The sequence below is a fragment of the Parus major genome, chromosome 8 (genome assembly GCF_001522545.3).
Source record: "Parus major isolate Abel chromosome 8, Parus_major1.1, whole genome shotgun sequence".
NCBI classification, from domain to species: domain Eukaryota; kingdom Metazoa; phylum Chordata; class Aves; order Passeriformes; family Paridae; genus Parus; species Parus major.
In genome coordinates this window covers 13,799,016-13,819,201 of record NC_031777.1, presented here as the reverse complement: position 1 = coordinate 13,819,201, position 20,186 = coordinate 13,799,016, and the positions used below count along the sequence as shown (strand labels likewise).

At 36.2% G+C, this 20,186-nt stretch overlaps 1 protein-coding gene across 8 annotated transcripts in view; it reads left to right on the top strand.

The window, feature by feature from the left end:
- The window catches only part of TLCD4 (TLC domain containing 4), a 40,496-nt gene extending 20,511 nt beyond the window's left edge, over positions 1-19,985 (top strand). For all 8 annotated transcript variants that reach the window (XM_033516269.1, XM_033516266.1, XM_033516265.1 and 5 more), the window contains 5 exons: positions 3,382-3,471; positions 6,329-6,387; positions 8,242-8,336; positions 10,196-10,269; positions 13,571-19,985. In XM_033516269.1, the coding sequence (XP_033372160.1) occupies positions 3,382-3,471; positions 6,329-6,387; positions 8,242-8,336; positions 10,196-10,269; positions 13,571-13,886 (634 nt within the window). In that variant the 3' untranslated portion in view covers positions 13,887-19,985. The remainder of the gene's footprint in view (positions 1-3,381; positions 3,472-6,328; positions 6,388-8,241; positions 8,337-10,195; positions 10,270-13,570) is intronic.
- The last annotated feature ends 201 nt before the right edge of the window (positions 19,986-20,186 follow it).

The window sequence follows — 20,186 nt, the reverse complement described above, 5'->3', positions numbered from 1 at the left end:
TGTTCTTAAAGGCCCCATCTTGATTTCAGTTCCCCCTTTGAATAATTACCTATCTGCCAGAACAACCGTGTAGAATGCCAGTTTACAATATCAGTGCGGCTTAGCTTTATTGCTCTGTTACAATTAACAATAGATGCAGACAGGGGAAGTAAACTAAATTGTTCCCCTGTGAAGCTGAACTATTGTCTATAAGCCACATCAAATGGCCTTTGAACTGTATAATAGGCTTTATGAGAACTTACCCCATGCCTGGTAGCACTACGCTGGTATAGTGCTTTGCATAATAACATGAATTGTTTTACACATCACAAGTGTGCAGGAAATAAGCTGCTCCGTAATCTCTGGGCTACTTTGTAATGAAGTGTTTAACTGCTTAACTTGATACAGTACCCCAGACTATGTCCTTTTTTTTCTCTTTGCACATGTTTTTGGGTTTTTTTGGGGGTTGATAGCAGGATGGAGATGCTAGCACACAGATGGGTTGTGATCCCAGGCTTCATCCAGTTCAGGAGTTAGAAGGCGTGAAACATAAAGCATGGTTCATCAGCATCTTGTGGATGTTTTAACTGAGGAGGGCATGAAGGGAAAGAAAGACTAGCTGTGCTTGTGTTACTTCAGCTCTGCTAACCAAACACAGTGTTTTGTCAAACTGCCCTGTCACCCCAGTACTTTGAAGAGAGGCTTCCAGGAGTATCTTGCAAGTTCAGAGAATACAGATGAGTATGTATTTATTCTGCAGAGAGCTCTGCAGGTAGAGATGTTACTATGCCCCAGTAAAAGCAGTTGGTTTCATTTAAATTATTTACAAGTAGATGGTTGTTGTTTTGTTCTATATTGAACTGGTGTAGGGAGTGCACACACAAATGATTCTGTTGGCAGTGTTAAGGAAACTGGCACAGAGGATGGTTATGCATTTTTATCAGCTCAGCTGGGTCTGGAAGAGGGCATCTGCCTGAAATGAGCTGTAGCATTGAAAATATATTGTTACAGTTTGGAGAGCTTTGTAATCAAGCATTTGAGCTGCAGCTCTTGACTGTATTTTCCATGCTGTCAGTTTGTTCATTCTGACCTTCCAAGAATTATGAACCAGTAAAGTAATTGCTTCTGGAATCTAAAGTATGTGGACACTCAAATTGAGTTAAAAACTATATTTTGTCACAGATGTAGTAGAACTCTTTAAGTTGTTATGCATATATTCCTGTCACTTCTCCTATAATACATGCTTGTACTGCTATTAAGTAGTTGTGAAAAAAAATACATATAAATAAAATACAAAAAATACGTATACTAATAAAGGAGCAAGTCTGCAACCTAGCAGTGCAACTTTTTTTGTTTGCAGCTTAATGAGGAGTTAAAGGATGCAAGCTTTGACAAAAATTTCAAGGAAATGTACGGAGCTTGATAGCTTGACCTAGATTCCTTATTAAAATGGACTGTTGTACTATTTCCCTTCTTCCCTGTCTTCTGTGGAGAAGCTTCAAAGTCCAGTTAAAGAGGAAATCTGCTGCTTTTTCTTTTCTTTTTTTCTTCCTTTTATTTCACCACCATCAAGTGTTTTACTTGTGTGTAGCTTGTATTCTAAACACTAAGGTTCAGATAAACAGACTCTTCAAAGACAAATTACAGCTGTAAACTAATGAGCTATATTTTAGGGCAAGTTTTCCTTCTTGCAGCATTGTTGTCTCCTCAAGTTCAAAAATTCCAGGTATTTCTCAGACGCCAATATCACATGCTCTGCTTTGTTTCTAAAAAAAAAAGTTCCTATCTTTTTAAATCCTGTGTTACAAGAGTTGACCTTTTAATTAAACTATTAATTATCATTGAAATTCTGATAATTAAATTTTTTTTCTTTGTTAAAAGAAGAGAGGGCAGAAGTGCAGCCTGTGCTGTAATGATTATTAATTGTTCTCATCCAGTTTTTGACTACTCATATTGTACTAATCTCCATTCATTTTCTGGAACACTATTGAAAAAGCTGCTGAAAATAGCACAGCGGCACTCTTGAATCAAACTGTAAATACAGTCTCCTTTATGAAAAATTAAAGAATCTTCTATTGCCAATAGATAATAATATAACTTCTGGAAATGAAGTAGGGATTATAACCTCTTTCTTTACTTTAGAAAGTCTTCTGCAGGAAGTAAGATGTTTTCTTCAAATCTTGCATGGTAGAGCTTAGACTCCTGAGAGTGCCTTAAGGACGTCTAAAATATTAATCACTTCCAAATACATGTGTTCTATATGTACAAAGACAAGAATAATAACTAACAGCATCGGTGCATTTGTGTATATATTGTTGGTGCTGTGAATATAGTGTGAAGTGTTTCAAATCATACAGACTGAACTTTGTTTTCATCTTTCAAACAGTATCTGTGATTCCCTATGGATATTTTTTCACATCATTTTTTTTTCTTTCTAGTGACACTTGGAAAGTGGGAAAGCAGACAGTAGCTACACAGTATTAGATGCAGTTTATAGACATGTTAAACCCATGGCTAGAGCAGAAAGGTTGCACATTTTGGACCCATGCCCATTGCATTGTTCCACCTTCCAAGAATTCATGTGGCCTGAAAGGGCAGGAGTGGCCCTGGCCTGTGTGCTGGCAGAAACCCTGCTGAGGTTTCTGTAAATAGATATTTCTCTGTAGGTGCATGCTTGCTAACCTGCAGAGTTTATCTACACTGTGCATGCAGCCTGTAAACTGGAGACTGTTGTCTTTGGAGAAAAAAGTGTGTCTAGTACCCAGGTAGGGACAAGGCAACTTTGATTACTGTGACATTTATTTCATATTTCCCTTGTCCAATACAAAGCTTCTAATTGATATAAACATGTAGCTATTATACCTTGGCTACTCAGCTACAATGTATTGTTATACAAGTTTTCTCTTTGAAAACCAGAATCTACCATGATTTTTTTGTTTAACGCCACCTTCCAAACTAGACTTATTATAGGTCTTTTAATTTGGTGCCTGAAAGGAGAAACCTGCTGTTGCAGGACTCCTGGGCTAATCTGAGTATGAAATTGCATACACATTTTCCAGCAAATGGAGCAATACAGAAAACATTTGTTAGACAGCTAGGTGTCCTACTGTCTTTAAGAATTCATTCATATATGGGATAATTGGAGGAAAATTTAGATCTCTGTTAATTTTAAGACTCTACTTTGTATCTAATATTGCCAATCCCACTCCAATCTAAGAGATTCCTAATTTTTTCCCACCTGTCATTGTGTAAGTGGTTGGATGCAGCATAGAGAACAGATGATTGTCTTCCACAGAAGTATCTGGTTGCAGCTGAGAATGCCTTTGGAAACACCCTGCCTTAAGCACAGTATGGGAAGTTGTGAATGGCAGTACCTCCTTGTGACTGTGATCTCTTTTTCAGGACAGTGTCCACATTCCACGCCTTGGTGGTTGGAGGGTTTTGCCTATATATTTTATTGTACGATGATGCTGTTAATGCTGACCATCTCTGGTAAGGCATGTTACATATATGTTGTGGTTACACAATAAAATAACTTACTTGAGAAGGAAAAAAAAAATCCTGCAATATATTAAGTACTGAATGATTGTTTCATTTTCCATTAAAATATGCAGTTATGATGTGTTCATTTTTATGTCTGTACTACTTGAAAATTTGATAACTATTGTGTCAGTATTAATGTCTTAGTTCAGTGTGTCTCTGTGAAGTGGAATAGATAAAATACAAGTAATTGATTTGAAATAGCATATTAAATTACTAAAGAATAAACTGTAACTGTAAGTCAGTATGACTGAAGCTCTGCTATCTGCAGTAATCATTTTAAAATTAAATTGAAGAGCTGTAGCAGATCTGGATAGTGTAAATATCTATGTGAAAGTTCTCCATTGAGCCCTGCAAAGGGTTTGGGTCCAATGGAGAGAGAATGTGTTATTACTGTCAGGTAATGCCTGAAAATAGATACAGTAGATCATAACAAAGACTGGAGCATTGGTAAGCTCCAGAGAAGCATCAGCATTTTGTGTGACATTTTTTGATGGTCTAGGAGTTCTCATAAAACTTTTCCTTTTTTTCTATATGTACTAGAGACTGACATAGATGATGTAGAAATTGTTTCTGTGGTGGAGAGAATCACATGGTAGAAAATGTGGAGGTGGTAGAGATCAGATAAGGAGAGGGAGAAGATGTAAATAAGTGGATTAAGTTGTAGCTTCATAGGAGAACAGGCTCTTTCCTATGACTGTTCATTTCACAGTCATTGCAGTTTCTCAAGTTTGATGTTTTATTACCATTTTATGTGACCCTGTATCTGCAAAGAAGTTTGAAGAAAGTCAGTCATAAGGACTTCTGTTTGTTCTATCTGCCAGTGCATGTTCATGTGTCATACATTTGCCACACATACCTCCTTAGCAATCACCAAGAGATAGTTCTTCCCATTTGCTTATTCAAGTCACTCCCTGTTTGTCACTCTGGGCTCTTGCTTGCATCAAAACTGGCCTGCAAACATCAGGGCTCATTAATTCCATCACACCTTCCATTCAAGGGGATAGGTCAGGAAATCTGGAAGGTTTTAGACTAAATTCAAAGTTCTCCATTTATTGAGAATAATTTGGGATTCTAACATGGACTTTTCTTGAAGGGATGTGACAGATGGACAGTGCAGCCATATATGTTGCTGAAGTGTTGGTTTAGAAAGCCTAGATAAGGTTTGATGAAAAGTGACCATTCCCTGGGGAGTAAAAAGAAGGGAAGTGAACCATTCCCTGTCCCATCCAGTTAGGTCATGTCTACTGTTATCAAGGAGCCCATTTCATAAATTCAGTCCTTTGCGTGTTCTCTGTAGAATATGAAGGCTCTTGAGTGCAGGCTTAGTCTTGGTGGTGATATACTGAAGTGTGTTGGGACCCCTTAGAAGTTTAGTTATGCTGCTGCTGCAGCTGGGAGTTCTGACACGAGGGCTCTATGTAGAGTTTCTGCTAAATTTAGGAGAACCTATCTATCTATACTCTAAATCTAAAGAAGCACTCAGCCCACAACATAGGTAGCTCATGAAATAAAGTTTTGAAGCCATGGAAAAATGTTCCCATTTCAGCTGTATTTAAAAGAATGTCTATGGCAAATCTTAAGAGATGAAGTGAATTCCAAACTCTCCTAGTAGTGATTTTTCACCTAACAGCAGAATTCTGGTTTTGTGAGTCCTATTTTCCTGTAAACTACCCTTTCACTGAGGGGAACAGTTTTAGACACTAAGAAAGCTTTACAATTTAGTGATCAGATTGTAATAATACAGGAAATCCCTTCCACTGCTCCAATCCAATAGGATTAAGAAAAAGTAATTAAGTAATAGCACTTTACTGTGTTCTGGCTGAGGCAGTCTTTGTATTGGAGTTGTCTGTAAGCACAGTTAGGTTCCTTTTTTCTGGAAGGGTTTACAACAGGGATTGCTTTCACAGCTTGTCTTGAGCAGTCCACATTTCATGGATCTGTGGACCTGTCACTTGAAGCTGAATTCATATTTACACAAGACATAGCTAGATTAGTTGTACAACTTAATTAAAAAATTAAGTTACAATCCTTATGCCAAGGGAAAAAGACTTGCTTTACCAAACTGCTCTAAGTAGGAATGCACAGAGGACAGAGAAGAACAAACATTGCTTGCTGTAATGTGGATGCTTCCCTTTCTTGAGCTGCATTCACAAGTTTGGGTTTGTTGAACATTCTAGAGGAACTGAAGGTTTGTGTGTACTTCTAAGAGCTTTGCCTGCTGAATATTTGGCACCAAAAGGGAGGGGATAGAAGGTGTGGAAACTACTCTGAAAAGCATTTCTGCTCAAAGGTTCTTTGGCTCCAGAGAACTGGCAAATAACTCCTTTCCTGTATCCTTCTACTCTGTTTGTCCCTATAAAACATCCATCTGATTATGAATATGAAAAGCACCAGCTGAGCAAGATATTTTTGTCATCCTTACTGTTTTAGCATTGGCAGAAAACAAAAATGGAGACACAGTGTCGGTTAAAGGGCTAAGGGACAGCGACTGGGCTGTTTTCTCTTATCCTCAGTTTCCTGAGAAGCCAGCTTGGAGCACTTGCTGGGTTTCAGTTCAAATGTGTAGCAAGGCTCTTGTGGCAGGCTCTGTGCCAAGGCAGGGGTTGATCCTGATTAGGGGAGTTAGTAGGTGTCTTGCTTCTGGGTGGGAAAGGAATCCACTTTCATGATTAGAACCCTTCTTAACTAGATTGCATAATCTCTTACTTATGGGCCAAGAATAATGTGTCCTGATGGGCATTGTGTTTGAGATGTGTATGTCCTTTGCAAATTAGGCTGTAACTATGTATTTTTGGTATCTTTACAGGGGTGACCCTTCAATTGTGAAGCTGAATATTGCTATTACTACAGGCTACCTCATTTCTGGTAATTATGCAACATGTATATAACATGCACAACCTGTTTATTTATATTGAGTCACTATACCTGTATGTTTACCCTGAGCCACTGTGGTGAAAATGTGATATGTGCATACAATTACAGTTTCTACTGTGGCTTTTAAAGTTGCTAATGGATTTGTGGGTTGTGGTGAAATCACAGGATCTTGCTAGCAGATGTGAAAGATGGAATATCTCCCCAAGCACTGAGCAAATGCCATTGTGGCTTTGTGATGGTTTGATGTGCAACCACCAACCCCAGCTCAGTTTTGTCCTTTGGCCAACTGAGAAGGTGTTAGAGCAGTGCCTTTCACTCTCTTCACAGTGCCTAGAACTTGTAGCTTTTCTATATTGTGTTTCTTCCTGTGACCTCAGAATGCTGGCAGAAGAATTTTAGCAACCCTTAATACAAGCTGAGGCAAATGATGCCATAGGATCATGCCTGCTCATTTTTTAGTCTCCCTTTAAGCCAAAATTCAGTCATGTATTAAACATGGAAATTTTAGAATATTTACTTTGTATGTTATTTATTCCTACATATGTTTTATGCTCTTAATTTTGCTGTCAACTAAAATTAGTGTGGGAATTTTGCTACAAAATGCTTTGGAACTTTCTTTTCTGTTGTGTGGGGATAATACTGGCTTATCAAAGCAAAAACTTGTTGTGACTTGGACTATTTTCAGTGAAAGCTTCTCATGTTAGGGTGAAATCTCTGGTCAGAGACTGGGCCACAGACTTGGTTATCTGATACTAGATTTCTCAACCCAGTGGAAGTGATAATCTGGTGATCAGCATACTCAGTTAAACTGCATTACTTTTGGTGTCTGGGTTTTTTCTTTGCTTCAACTGCCATATTTAAATTAATCAGTATCTATTTTTGAATAATTATACATTAAGCTTTCATTATGAATTAATGAATGCCTTTGAACAGGCATCTCAACCTGACCACTCATTCTCTCTCACTTCCCTATATAGCTGATGTTTAATTATTAATAGGAAGTGAGCAGCTATGTCAGATGATGTAGAGCCCTGCCTGAGGACAACTAATATAAAAAGAGATCAAGGCATAAACTGGGCTTAAGAAAGGCATAGGAGTAAAGTCTTTGATTTGGAATCTTGGTCAATAATATTCCAGTCCAAAATACTAATTTGCAGAAAGTGGGGACAGAAATTGCTTGTTCCTGTACAGAGAACAAAATCTTCTGAATTCTCAGACCATCATGGAAGAGTAAAGATTTTTTGAGGGTTTTTTTGGTTTATTTTATGTTAAAGTTTTCTTTTTAACGCTATCTTGGGTCTGCTATGTCACTTTTTCAGTAATTAGAAAATTAGGATTTCATAAAGTGAATATGCTTCTTATTCCAAATGCCTCTTGCAAAATATCTTTGGTAAATGGTTCCAAATTTTCTAATACATTTTACTTTTTGATTCAGAGATTCTGTGCAATAGATCCCTGCATTTGTTGCATGTATTTGAATGTTTACCTTGGAGACCCATCTTTTTTTTAATGTCATTTGTTCCAGGTTTTTGAGGTTATAAGTGTGAAGTCACAAAGAGATTCAGGATCCACCTTTTCCTTCCAAAGTACTTCGGCTAAAGTTATTGCATCTGTATTTCTATTGATGTGGAAAGTAATAATTTATGGAAATTGTTGGGAGAATACTGTTGCCTAGTGCTTTGACTCAAAGTCTTTAGGGTAAAGATGTTCTCTTCAGAGATCATTAACTCTGAGGGTTTCTACTGATGCCATATCTTGGTTTATCTCTAAAACTTAGAGAAACTATTCTGAGGTCAATGTTTGTATAATAATTAGTTCTTTATAGTTATTTCTGTTCTCTTGTAGATCTGTTGCTTATTATTTACTACTGGAAGGCAATTGGTGACAAATTTTTTGTAATACATCACTTGGCAGCTCTGTATGCTTACTATTTTGTACTGGTAAGTGCTGTATTTCCTTGCAACATGAGCAGATGAGGTTAAAGAAACAGCTTTTATAGAGCTCACTTGCTTAATGTTGAAAAAAAATTTCACTGGTTAATGAAAGGCATGCTTATACTTTGAATAATTATTTTTGAATGCTTTTATCTGTTATTTGTGGTAAGTGCATGCCTTTTCAATGTTACACTCCAACAAAAATGTATAACTTTGTTGAACTTAAAAACTTTTCTCAGTTTTTACTGTAAAGAGACTTTGACAGAAAGGCTTTTCATATGATTATAGAACATGGTTTTAAATAAAACCACAAGCTTGAATATTTAGTTTCAAAGTTAGAAGGAAATGGTTTCAAGTGGTTATATTCTGCTTCTGTCTCCCGGGTAACAAGGGACAGGATGAGGGGAAATGGCCACGAGTTGTGCCAGGGGAGGTTTAGTTTGGATAGTATGAAGAATTTCTACACTGAAAGGGTGGTCAGGTAAGTGTTCAGGAAAGTGGTGGAATCACCATCCCTGGAGGTCTGAGGGTGTCTGGATGTAGCACTTGGGGATATGGTTTAATGGTGAGCACAGTTAATGATTGGACTTGATCTTGAAGGTGTTTTCCAACCTTAATGATGTTTTCCCTGCCTACTTTGTGAATCCCAGGCTGATAATATTAAAAGTGTTGAGATGCCAGATTACTGTCAGGTTTCACATGTAATGGTTTAAAGGGGCTGAAGTATACTGACAAGTAAATACTCTGGTTGAAGATAATTAAATTTACTAATGTTATCATGGATGAAAGTGAATTAGAGCTGAATATTAGATAAATAATAATACCACTACCAAGGCTAATCCCCCATGCAGAAAATCCATTAGTTGTTTCTGGAGGAAGCAAAAAGCATAATATTAATGTGAACTTTTTAAAAAGCATTTATTACTGTGTGGATATAGCTCAGCCTGTGGATGTCAGTGTGTCACTCTCAGTCTGTTGTCTTTAGAGAAAGTTACCTCAGTTATTTCCAAATTGCCTTTTGAAGATAGGGAAGAATTTGGTTAAGCAGATTTTCTGTTTGGTGTGGTGCAAACTGACATGAAAAGCTTGAAGTAGCAGGTATTTGCTTGCTTGATGGGGGTAAAGAGGAATCATGACACACACTCCATAGGTTGTTCAGGAAATCTAAGGAAATTAAAAGCCCCATATTTTCTTACCTCTACACCTGCAAACTGCTGCTTATCCAGCAGTTGTCCAGCACAACCAATTGATAAGGCAGATCAGAGGTTGTGCTGTGTCACCTGGAGGAAAGAGGGTGGTGTGGCTGTGCCCCACGGAGGGGCTGTGCCCAGTGTCTGACCCATGGGCACTGCAGGGACCTGCAGGAGAGAAGAAAGGGCTTCATGTGCCCTTCTCTGCTGTCAAATTAGAGCTGAGAATTTGTCTTCACTTGGGCAAAATGTGTTCCTAAAACAATGCAGGCAGATTTTTATTCAGCATACAGTTTTTCTGTTATGGCTTGTTTAAACGTTGAAAAGGGAAAAATATTTATAATTCTTTCAAACAGTACTACTAACTTGATAATTAGTAATCTATGACTACTTGTGCAAGTCTTCTCTAGTTAGCTTTTCATGGCCATTTAACTGGAGGTCTTATAAAGGTTTATTTGAAGTAAGAAGCTACTGATTGGAGATACCTGAAGGACAATTGCAGCTTCTGTGATAAAATTTGCTTTGAAAGTGCAAGAAATGTGGCCACAGCTGGCAAACTCAGTTTGATTAAAGAAGTTGAGATGATGTATCATTCCATGTATACTTAAAGACTCAAATGACAATTTCACATCTACATTGTTGATTTTTGTATGTCTGTTTTGTTTTGCTAACCAGAGCAAAGGTCTTTTGGCTTATTTTGGAAACTTCCGTCTCCTTGCAGAGTTCTCCACTCCTTTTGTCAATCAGCGGTAAGTGGTTAGGGAGGTTTTCCGTAGTTCTTCTAAAATTTAATCTGCATTACTATTTCTGTCAGGAAGTCTTTTTATATAGTTTTTGAATATATAAACTTTATATAGTTGTTGAATGTCGACTGAGAGGGAATTTATATATATTATTCTAAGGATTACTATATTAAAGTCTTTTTAGCTATGGAAATGTTTTGCTGCTATAGCTGCAACAGCATAAGTAATGTATTCATCCTCAAGTTCCTTTTTAGATTAGACCAGGCTTTGTATGAAATGCCAGCTTTTTATGAAAACATCAAACAAAAAATTCACAAATAAAATATTCTTAATTAGCTTTTGTATATTCATTTAATTTTTATAATAAAGCCATCTTCAACATGGATGTTTTTTCTTGGTATCATGGATGAGGAAAAGAAACAAGATAATATTGTCATCAGAATCCTAAAATGGAGTTGCATTCCCCTGCATAATTTAAAGTTTATTTTTCAATATTCCATGCATGTAGATCAATATTAATATATACATATGAACATGTAGAATAATATAAGTGTATATTCTTTATTTGCTTTCAAAAACAGTCCTGCAAGTTATTTTGAGCACTTAAGTATATCTGAAATGGTTAATCTTCACACATGTGATTAGAGAAGAAAGGGGCAGAAGATTCTGCAGAGCTCAGAGTTAGAGCCTGCCCCATCTGCTGGTTCAAGTGTTTTTACCTGATTGGCTGCTGCATCAGAAAAGGAGACTGATAATGCCACATACTGCAGCAAGGGGAAAGCTGTCATTGGAGTTTCATGGTGCTGTGGGGAGGGTGGCTCTTGCCTTACTCTGTAGGCACCAGCACACAGCTGGGGGTAGGCATTTGCCCCAGAAAGACTTCACCTCAGGTAAGGGGCTTTGGTACAGAGCAGAGCTGCACTCTTCCCTTCCCCCAGTTTTTGCAAGGTAGGATTAGAACTTTCAGTGTATCAGATGCCTTTCTCTTAACCATGCTTTTTGGGGTGTATTTCTGCTTTACTGCTTCTACATGTGTGGCATCTGTTTTCTTTTCCAGATGTCTGGTAGAGAAGGGATAAGGCAAACAGAAACTATTCCTCCTGCAGACAGGCCATTACTGCATTTTGACTGTGGTCTCTGAAGTGTTTTATAACACTGTAGCATTTCTCAGAACTCTTAGGAATAAAAAAGATTGTGCTGTGGTCCCTTTTAAACATTAGTTTGGCAAACTTGAACTTAGAGGAGGACAGGGTGGGATAGTGGAGTTCTCCAGAGAGTGCTCTCCTCCGCCCCAGTGCAGATGCCAGTGGGAGATACCAGTCTGTTGTAGCTCTGTGCACAGAGAAACTAAAGACTAAATAAACACTTTGTCAAACTTAATGAAGAAAAAAGGGTTTCTATTGATATTCATATCCTAGTGAATGGCTGTTGTCCCAGCTTCTGCCAAGACAGGATCATCCTGGGTTCCAGTGGGTTCCTACACTGATGCTTTACCTTTCAGACTGTGGTGTTAGAAAGAATTGTGGTACGTCTGGCTGTTCAAAGTAATTTATGTTATATTTTTAAAATGCCTATGGTGAGATTATGGGTCTTTGAATACTGACATTTAGCACACCCTCAGAAAAGCAAAAATTGCTGCAGGAGATAATAAAGTCACTTGCTTTACTAAGGGATGTGATCTCATTAGTGCATGATTTTTTTTTCCATTAAATTTGAAGTGAATCAGACCCTTAAGAGAGTAAGTAGTGGATAATGATAACGACTTACATTATGTTTCTTGTTTGCATTCTTAGGCTACTAAAAGAGCTCTTATTAAAATATAAAAAGATATTCTAATCTTAGAATTGTCTGTGTATTTCCTGTCTGTGTTGTTAGGGATCTCTAATTGGAGGTTGTCTCCTTGCCAAGCATTTAGATCTTTTAATGTTAGTATCAGCATTTATATAATTAATTCTGAACTGTGGTGGGTAAAATTGTAATGGTAATTGTTATTCACAGACATTTACAGACTTTTTTTTTTATTATTTCTTTTTTAATTTGCTAGGAATTACCTATACTGGCATGTTGCAGTATGTTTGAAAACCATTTCTTACATTCTGCATTGTACATATCATTGAAAGTAAAGGCTTTTGATTGTTAATCTGACCAGACATATCAGGTCTTTCTCTTCATCATGTCAGTAAGTGTTTCTGTGGTGAGGCAGCCTGCTTCTGGGCTGGACTGCCACCTCGAGTGCCTGGATTTTAATTGTCCTAGTTGCATGCTTAATGAATTTCTAGAATATTTCTGTTAGAGCTGGATGTCTGGAAAATCTTTTTAGTGTATTTATAATGACCTAGGTTGTAACCTGTAGGTAATTAAATTAAAAATTACTTTTAAATTACTTTTAAAGCCAGGTTTAGAGCTGCTTTTGTTAAATCATTTTAGCCTTGTATCTTATTGGAGAAAAACTGATTATTTAATTCTCTTCCCCATCCCCCATTATGAATACAGTGATTTAAGTTATTTTGCTCTGGTCCTGCCTGACATTGCTGCACAAATTTTACTTGTTTATTCTGGTTTAAGTGGGAATGACAAAAGTGACAAAAATGATTAGAGGACTTTGTTGTTCCTTTTTCAACCCCTCAGGTTCTGTGTGCTAGGCAATAGATAAGTTATGCCTGTCTACTATATCTATGAAGAAATATGCAAGCTTACTTTTAAAAAAGACCACTTATGACCCAGCATATGATGGAGGGGCAGTTTTCAGATTTATCTTTTTCATTGGATAACGTTCCAGGTTGTCACATGATTCACAGTGTCTGGTTCTGAAAATTTTCTGGTTTTCGGCTGAACAGAAGCAGTCAGAAAATCCCAATTACAAGAAATTAGAGCTCTGTCTGGCTTACCAAATCCAAATGCAATTTTAGACATGCTATCAGTGAGACAAAGAATTTTAGCTGCTGTTGATATAAACTATAATAGCAAGTAATATATGTCTTTATGATTCTAAAAGATAGTTTTATTATTGTATATTATGCAATAGTCACTGAAATGCACATGGGTTGTTAGCTGGTTCAAAATTCATATCAGGATTTCCATGTGTTATTCTGTAATATTCTGGATATCATACACTGCTTAAGTGGTGGGGGAAAAGTGCAGCCAAGCAGAAGGATTTGTAACTCAGACAAGACAAAGGACAATAATTTAGAAATTATAAAGGTAGAGGCAATTAATACATGATCAATTAAAAATAAACATGAAGTAAAAGAATTTTTAATGAGATGGCTTCAAGTCTTCCTGGTATTTGTGAACACTTCTTTTGCAGGTGGTTTTTTGAAGTACTGGGATATCCCAAATCTTCAATGGCCAACATCATCAATGGTGTGCTGATGACGGTTGTGTTCTTCGTGGTGAGGATTGCTGTCATGCCTGTATATTACAGCAATGTAATTTCTTCATTTGGAACAGAAGGTTTCCAGAGATTAGGATTTGCAGCCCAGAGCGCCTGGATAATCTCAAGTGTTGTCTTGGATATTATGAATGTGATGTGGATGGTCAAGATTGCAAAAGGCTGCTACAAGGTCATTTGTCTTATTGGACGGGAGGAAGCGAAAACTCATAGAAATGGAAAATCTGCCTAGAAATCATACATAAAATGAAATTTCTGCTATGAAAATAATTTGGGTTCACTGAAACAGTGCACATTTCTGCCATGGAATGCTCCTATTATGGAAACAAGGTATTACCTCTGTACTGACCTTACTCTTTCCCTAGCCACACTGCCTGCACGCCCAGGGCCACGCTTTGCGGATCCTGTCCAGTGAGGAATAAAAGTAAAAGCTCACACAGATGAGTTCCACATGCCTGTTCTAAGCAGTTGCAAGCATCAGAAATTAGAAAGGAGCAGACTGGTTACTTGCTTATTGTCCACCAGTGTGTTCAAAGTGTTTCTCTCAGGTTTCTCTGATTAAAATGTTTTATAAATCCAGTGAATACTGACATATCTGTTTTTTTAGAAAATGAAAACTTCCCCAAACTCCTGATATGGTGCAATTTTCCAGGCACGTTTCTATGTTTTCTTCTAAAAATAACAATCAAGATTTCATTCTTGACAACTTTTTAATTTTTGCAAGAAAAGCTAAAAAATTGGCTTTGATTCTATGAAGTCTTTTACTGCTTTTTGTTCTGCCTTATATGAATGCAAACCATTTTGGGAAATTTATGAAATAATTTTATCTAAAATGCTGTATTATAAGACCACATGATATCTTAAAAGCTGTTAAAATTCTCACTTTGATGGGAAGGATTTCCATTTGCTGTGCTAGGTTACATGCAATAGTACATATTATAAATTCCCCATGGAACTTTTTAAGTTAATATGGTAGATGATGTGTGGAAATGGCATAGTTCTTACTGAAGAGCTTTTTCCTTTGCTGCTATTTTCTTTGAGAAGTGCTGCAATTCTTCTCAGAGTATTTTTAACCATTAGCTGTTTGGATTCAAAATTTAATTGCAAAGATATAAAAATCTTCTGTATATGTGATGTGCAACTTTAAGTAATTTCTTTCTCTTTTATCACAAAAATTAATTGGTATTTGATACAAAGAGTTGACGGTTTTTGTCACATTTTCCATGTTAATCAAATCAGAAATCTGAGGTGTGACTAAGAACACTCTTGAATTAACTGTGCCAAATTCCTCTAAAGCTGTATGGTAATTCTGTAGAAGGAATGGTTGACTTCCTTAGACACAATTTTTTCTTTTTTGTTTTAGACCACACATTTGTCAATACATAGTCAGTTACTCTGTCTTTGAACTTGAAGGCTTGGAGGTCATCAGGGAGGAATCTCACCATCTAGGAATAGTCCTAAATCTCATTTATAATACAGTTTGAGAAAATTCTGAGTTACCTTTTACTTAAAATTATTTTGAGAGCTATATTTATGTGTAAATTTGTTTTGTTTTGCTTCTTTTAACCAGAATTGTAACTGATTAATTTCTGTTTTTTTCCTTTGGTGTAGGTGTGCTAAAAGTGTCCATTTTCACTGAGGCTTCGGTGCACATCCCAATTATTGTAGCAATCTGTTAAAGCGATTTATTTTTAAACTGAAAGATAGCATATTTACCCCGTGTTGGGTGATTAGTGCTGTTCCTGTGACATGAGCTCTCCCCTCCGTAGTCAGCTGTGAGTGCCCCGTGCTGACCTCCCTGGTGAGGGACTGGGCATTCCCCTCTTCCAGAAGTTGCATGTAGGACCCAAGAGGACTGCACAGGTTGAAATACCTTTTAAGCAAGGCAGCTGCAATGAATTTAGTTGCCCTGTTAAAATGCTGTCAGAGGGTAGTGTTTGGACTTGTGAAAAATGCACTTTTGAAAGTCTAGTTCCATTGCTCAGCTCAGCAGGGTTTTTTTTCTAAAAGTTCCCCAGTCCTGCCTTGTTAAGGGAGATAGCAAGGATTGTTAGTACTTGTGTTTTTTGGATCCCATGGTTATTAATTCATCACAGACCTATGGACAAAAGATGTGTTCATGCCTTGAGAGAGTTAGCTGTTATCTGTTGAGCTGTACGATCTGAATGAGCGCAGTGCCTCATTGGGCACCAGTAAATCCAGTCTTTGAGAGTCAGTCCTGTGACCTGTTCTGCTCAAAGCAACTCTCTTTTATGCTAATTTGCAGAACCTGGCATCTTTTAAAATGTGTTTTCAGTGTACCTAATGTAAAATAGTAAAAAGGCTGTTTCTACCACCTTTATGATTTAAAGGTGTATACGAAATACTCTTTGCTTTTTAAATCACTAGATCCCTATGATTAATAGTTTTGTAAAAGCTTGTTCCTTTATAAAATTAAGTAAATTCAAACATTTTGGAGAAGTATGCTTGAAAATAGAAGTCTGCCTTTCCTTTTAGGGAAGTAGGATGAAAAAATTGAGAAGACAATTTGGAGCAACTCATAGGTTGATAATTCATGAAGTTTCTGAAATTTATAATTTCTTACATTGATTTTAGTATTTCAGTGTTTGAAATATTTTGTTCATTAAATTCACCATTCATTAAAATGGTCAACTTCTTCCACTTCTAGATAGACTTCTGTTTTATAAGGGAGAAAAAAAATAAGTCAAGCTATAATACAATTGATGATGAAACTAGATTTAGAAACAAAAAACAACCCCAAACTCTTGTTACTACACTTTGGCCAACAGCCCAGGATTGAAGGGCAATGGGATAATTCTTTTAGAACAGCTGGTATTTTGGATTGCTGCACAAAATTAGTGTAATTAAAAACTTATTTTGCAATGCATTAGCTTTACATTTTATATTTTTTTTAAAAAAGTTAATACAATTATATCCTGATGAATCAGAAGAAATTTTTCTTATGTAAAAAACTATTAACAGCTGTGGTTTCATCAAAGACTTTAGTAAACAGGCGGCAAAGTTGTGACGTACTGAATACAATAGTATATAGGGCACTTTATATCTGCCATTAAAAGCTTATAATACAGCAAATTAGATAGCTGTGACACCCATTTTTAATTGCACTTTATTAATTTTTAAAATGTGGTGAAATATTGATAAAATTTAATATTGTAAGCTTGTGTCTTTGCTTTTTTATGAAAAAAAAGTAAATGCATGATAATTAGCATCATAACAAATGCTTTTGAATGTAATATCTTATTAGTGGCTTAAAACTTCTATTTTTAACAGATGCATTGTGAAAGCAGAAAAGACATTTTGGCATGTCACCTGGTGTCTTTTCTGTGGGCATATCAAATGGAAGGGGTGACTCTTGTAAAAAATAACTTGTTTTTCTTTTCTATCCTTCAATACCAGGTGACATAAAATTAGCTTGCTGATCATGGGAGAGACTATTTGTACCGGTTAGGGTGTATGTAGAAATGCAAGTTTCCCTTTTTTATGGCTTTAATTTTTCATCAAAAGATGAGTAAATACCACTTTTAGAACTCTAGAGGAGAATGGTAGGTCAGGTGTTCTGTTACTGATTTGTGGAATCAGTACTTGCAGAGAGGAAGTTTACTTCAAATACTCGTTTTCTCAGAGAGTGTTTCAGTGGATTTCAGTGGAGAGTCTCACACAGCAGGGATGCTGCATGGGTTATCTGTGTGAATTCTTCAGTGGTAAGAATTACATCTCTGAAGCCTACTCTACCTCTATAAATACATGCTATCTTGAGTGAGCTCCATAATTTCATAACATAATTACTTAAAAATATAATCTGTTGAATAATGAAATACTTGCATAGGAAAATGAGGGGAGCTGACTTTATATATAAAACCTTAATAATTCCAAATTTTGTACTGAAGTTTATTAAAAGTCAAATTAATTACAGTGTTTGAAAGAGAATGAATTCCATCTTTACTTAACTATGGGAGAAGTTGTGCAGAACTAACAACCTAAGAGTAAAAGCTTACACGAGTGAGCAGATGCATTCAGGCAGATTTAAAGAGGAGAGGAGGAGACTTTGAGTACACACATAGAGATCCAAATGTCTTCCTACTTCTGTGGTTGGGACAACAGCAGACTGACACGTAGCAGAAAGGTTTAGGTGTTTGTGTCTGTTCACGATGGAAGATGAAATTTTGTTTTTTAAAATTTTCAAGCTGTATAAAATGGAATACCAGTTGTTGATTACTGTATGAAGAGGATATTTTCTCATGGCCTTGTGTGTGTTTAAGCATATGTATGTCCAAGCTTTCTGTAAAAGACTATTTAATAGAAAAGTTTGAAATATTGTTTTGTGATGCTTCTGCTGAGCCATTCAGAGGAAGATAAAGGGCTGCTTGACAATTACTCCAGCTTAGGGTCTGGTGTGGTGTTGGCTGCTGCTGCTGCAGGCCATCAACAAAGCAAATAGAAAGGGACTAGAATTTTCAGATGAAAAAATGCAAGTGTAGAAGACTTTGAAAAGTATTGTAAGCCCCTTTCATATTTTTAATAGCCTACTGTACAACAGCGTTATCTGGCTACAAGAAACTCCACAAGGGAAAGTTTGTTCCTGGTCAGCTTTCTCTATCTATGGAATAAAGGCAGAAAAAGAACAGTACTTCATTGCTGATACCCTGATTGACAGCAGTCAGATAGAAATAGTGATAATATTTATGAACTTCTAGCATTCACACAAACCTGGATAAAATCTGTGTTAGACGAGTGAAGCTCTTGGGCTTTTCTGAAAGCAACTTGAAAGTTGTTTTTATGGCAGAGAAGATGAAATATGTGCTGCCTGGGATAAAGCATCAAGTCATACTTTTAGATGGTAACACTAGGTAAGGTTTCTTACCCATTAAAAAATTCTACTAGCTACCTCCTTTGAAAGTCTTGCTCTATTTATAATAACCAAGCACTTTATTGCTCAGTAAAGCATGGAAGGTAGCTATGAAGAATAAATAGTATTGTTTGGTATAAGAAATATTTTGGCAAATTTTTTTCTGAGAAGTTTCATTGTGTGATGTCCTTCACTGAGAGGGCATCTGTTTAATACGAAGTATATACATTTTTAACACGGTTGTAAGGAAAAGAAGTGTCTTTGAGAGAGTGAAGTATGAAGAGATCAGCATGGCTTGGTATCAACTTATAATGATTCAGTGTGCTATTTATAACTTCCTACTTACTGAAATTGAAAATATAAAAGCAAATAAAATATTCTGTATTGTATCTTTATTTTTAATCTGTGTGTGGGATGTCAAACATTGTACTTGTCTTGTGGACAGGACATGCTTTTATGAGCCTATAAATATTTAAGTATATGAGAATCTGCACCCAAATGGAACATGTTGCATGTAAACTGTCTTCTAAGTTTTTAAATTTTGGTATTTTTAAAAATTTGCTAGGTTTGAAAGTAACATTTAAATATGAGTACTAAGCTGTAATACAGAATACAAAATTTTGAATGCAATGTGGTTTTGTTTATAGTAATCCTATTCCAGTTTCATGAGAAAAATCTATCAAATCATAGGGGGAAGGGAGGAAAAGGGCTAATCATGAGCTCGGCTATATAATTTGCACACTTAATATGCACACATCCAAATGTCCTGGATTTGTTTCTAGCATGCATTTATCAAAACAGTGTTTTCTTCAATATTGACGGATACCATTTATGTAAAATAAGCACAGCTAACCTGCTATAAAATCAAATTAGAAAACCTGTTTGGAATAAATGAGTTAAAAGTTAGGCATAAGTAATGAAGCCTGTAATTTGAAAATGTTTGTATAATCTTCTAGCTAAGAAGAAACTTGATGAGTTTATCTAACTTATGTGCAGAGCAAGGATGAGAACTAGATTCTGCTAGATTGATTTCCTGTAAATCTTGACAATCTGGTTTGCAGTAAATTCTAATACTGTCACAAAATGTCAGGATCACATTATTAAATTCAACTAGTAATGTGACCTGGTTGTAGTAGCAATCCTTATCATGGCACAAGAACTTAAAAATGCAATATAACAATTCTGAAGATTGGTGATAAAAGTAATCCGTCATAGTAAAGTGAATTATTAAGTATTATGGGTTTAAATTTACTTTTTATTATAAGAAAGAATCTGAATTATTTGTTAGCATTTCAGTGATATTGTAAAGCATTTCTGTATTTTGTTTGAACGGTTTAGGAGCTTGCATAAAATTATATTGGCTGATTTTTTTTTCCCTTTGATATATGCAATAATGTCAATAAGCAATAAATTGCATGTTGTATGCAAGGTATTGGTACTTCATAATAAAGGAAAGGAACAAAGTTTCTTATTTTTGGAGTTTTTTTCCTTAATGTGGTAAGAGCTTATATACCTATAATGAGTACATCATGAAAGAACAGGTTTGGGGGTGTTCAATTCTGAAACAACTGGCTTTTATGGTATCTTGAGATTTCATGCTGTATCTTATTTGTTTTAAAGGAGGTGAAGATGGGTGTATGAGGTCTGAGCCCCACTGTTGCTCAG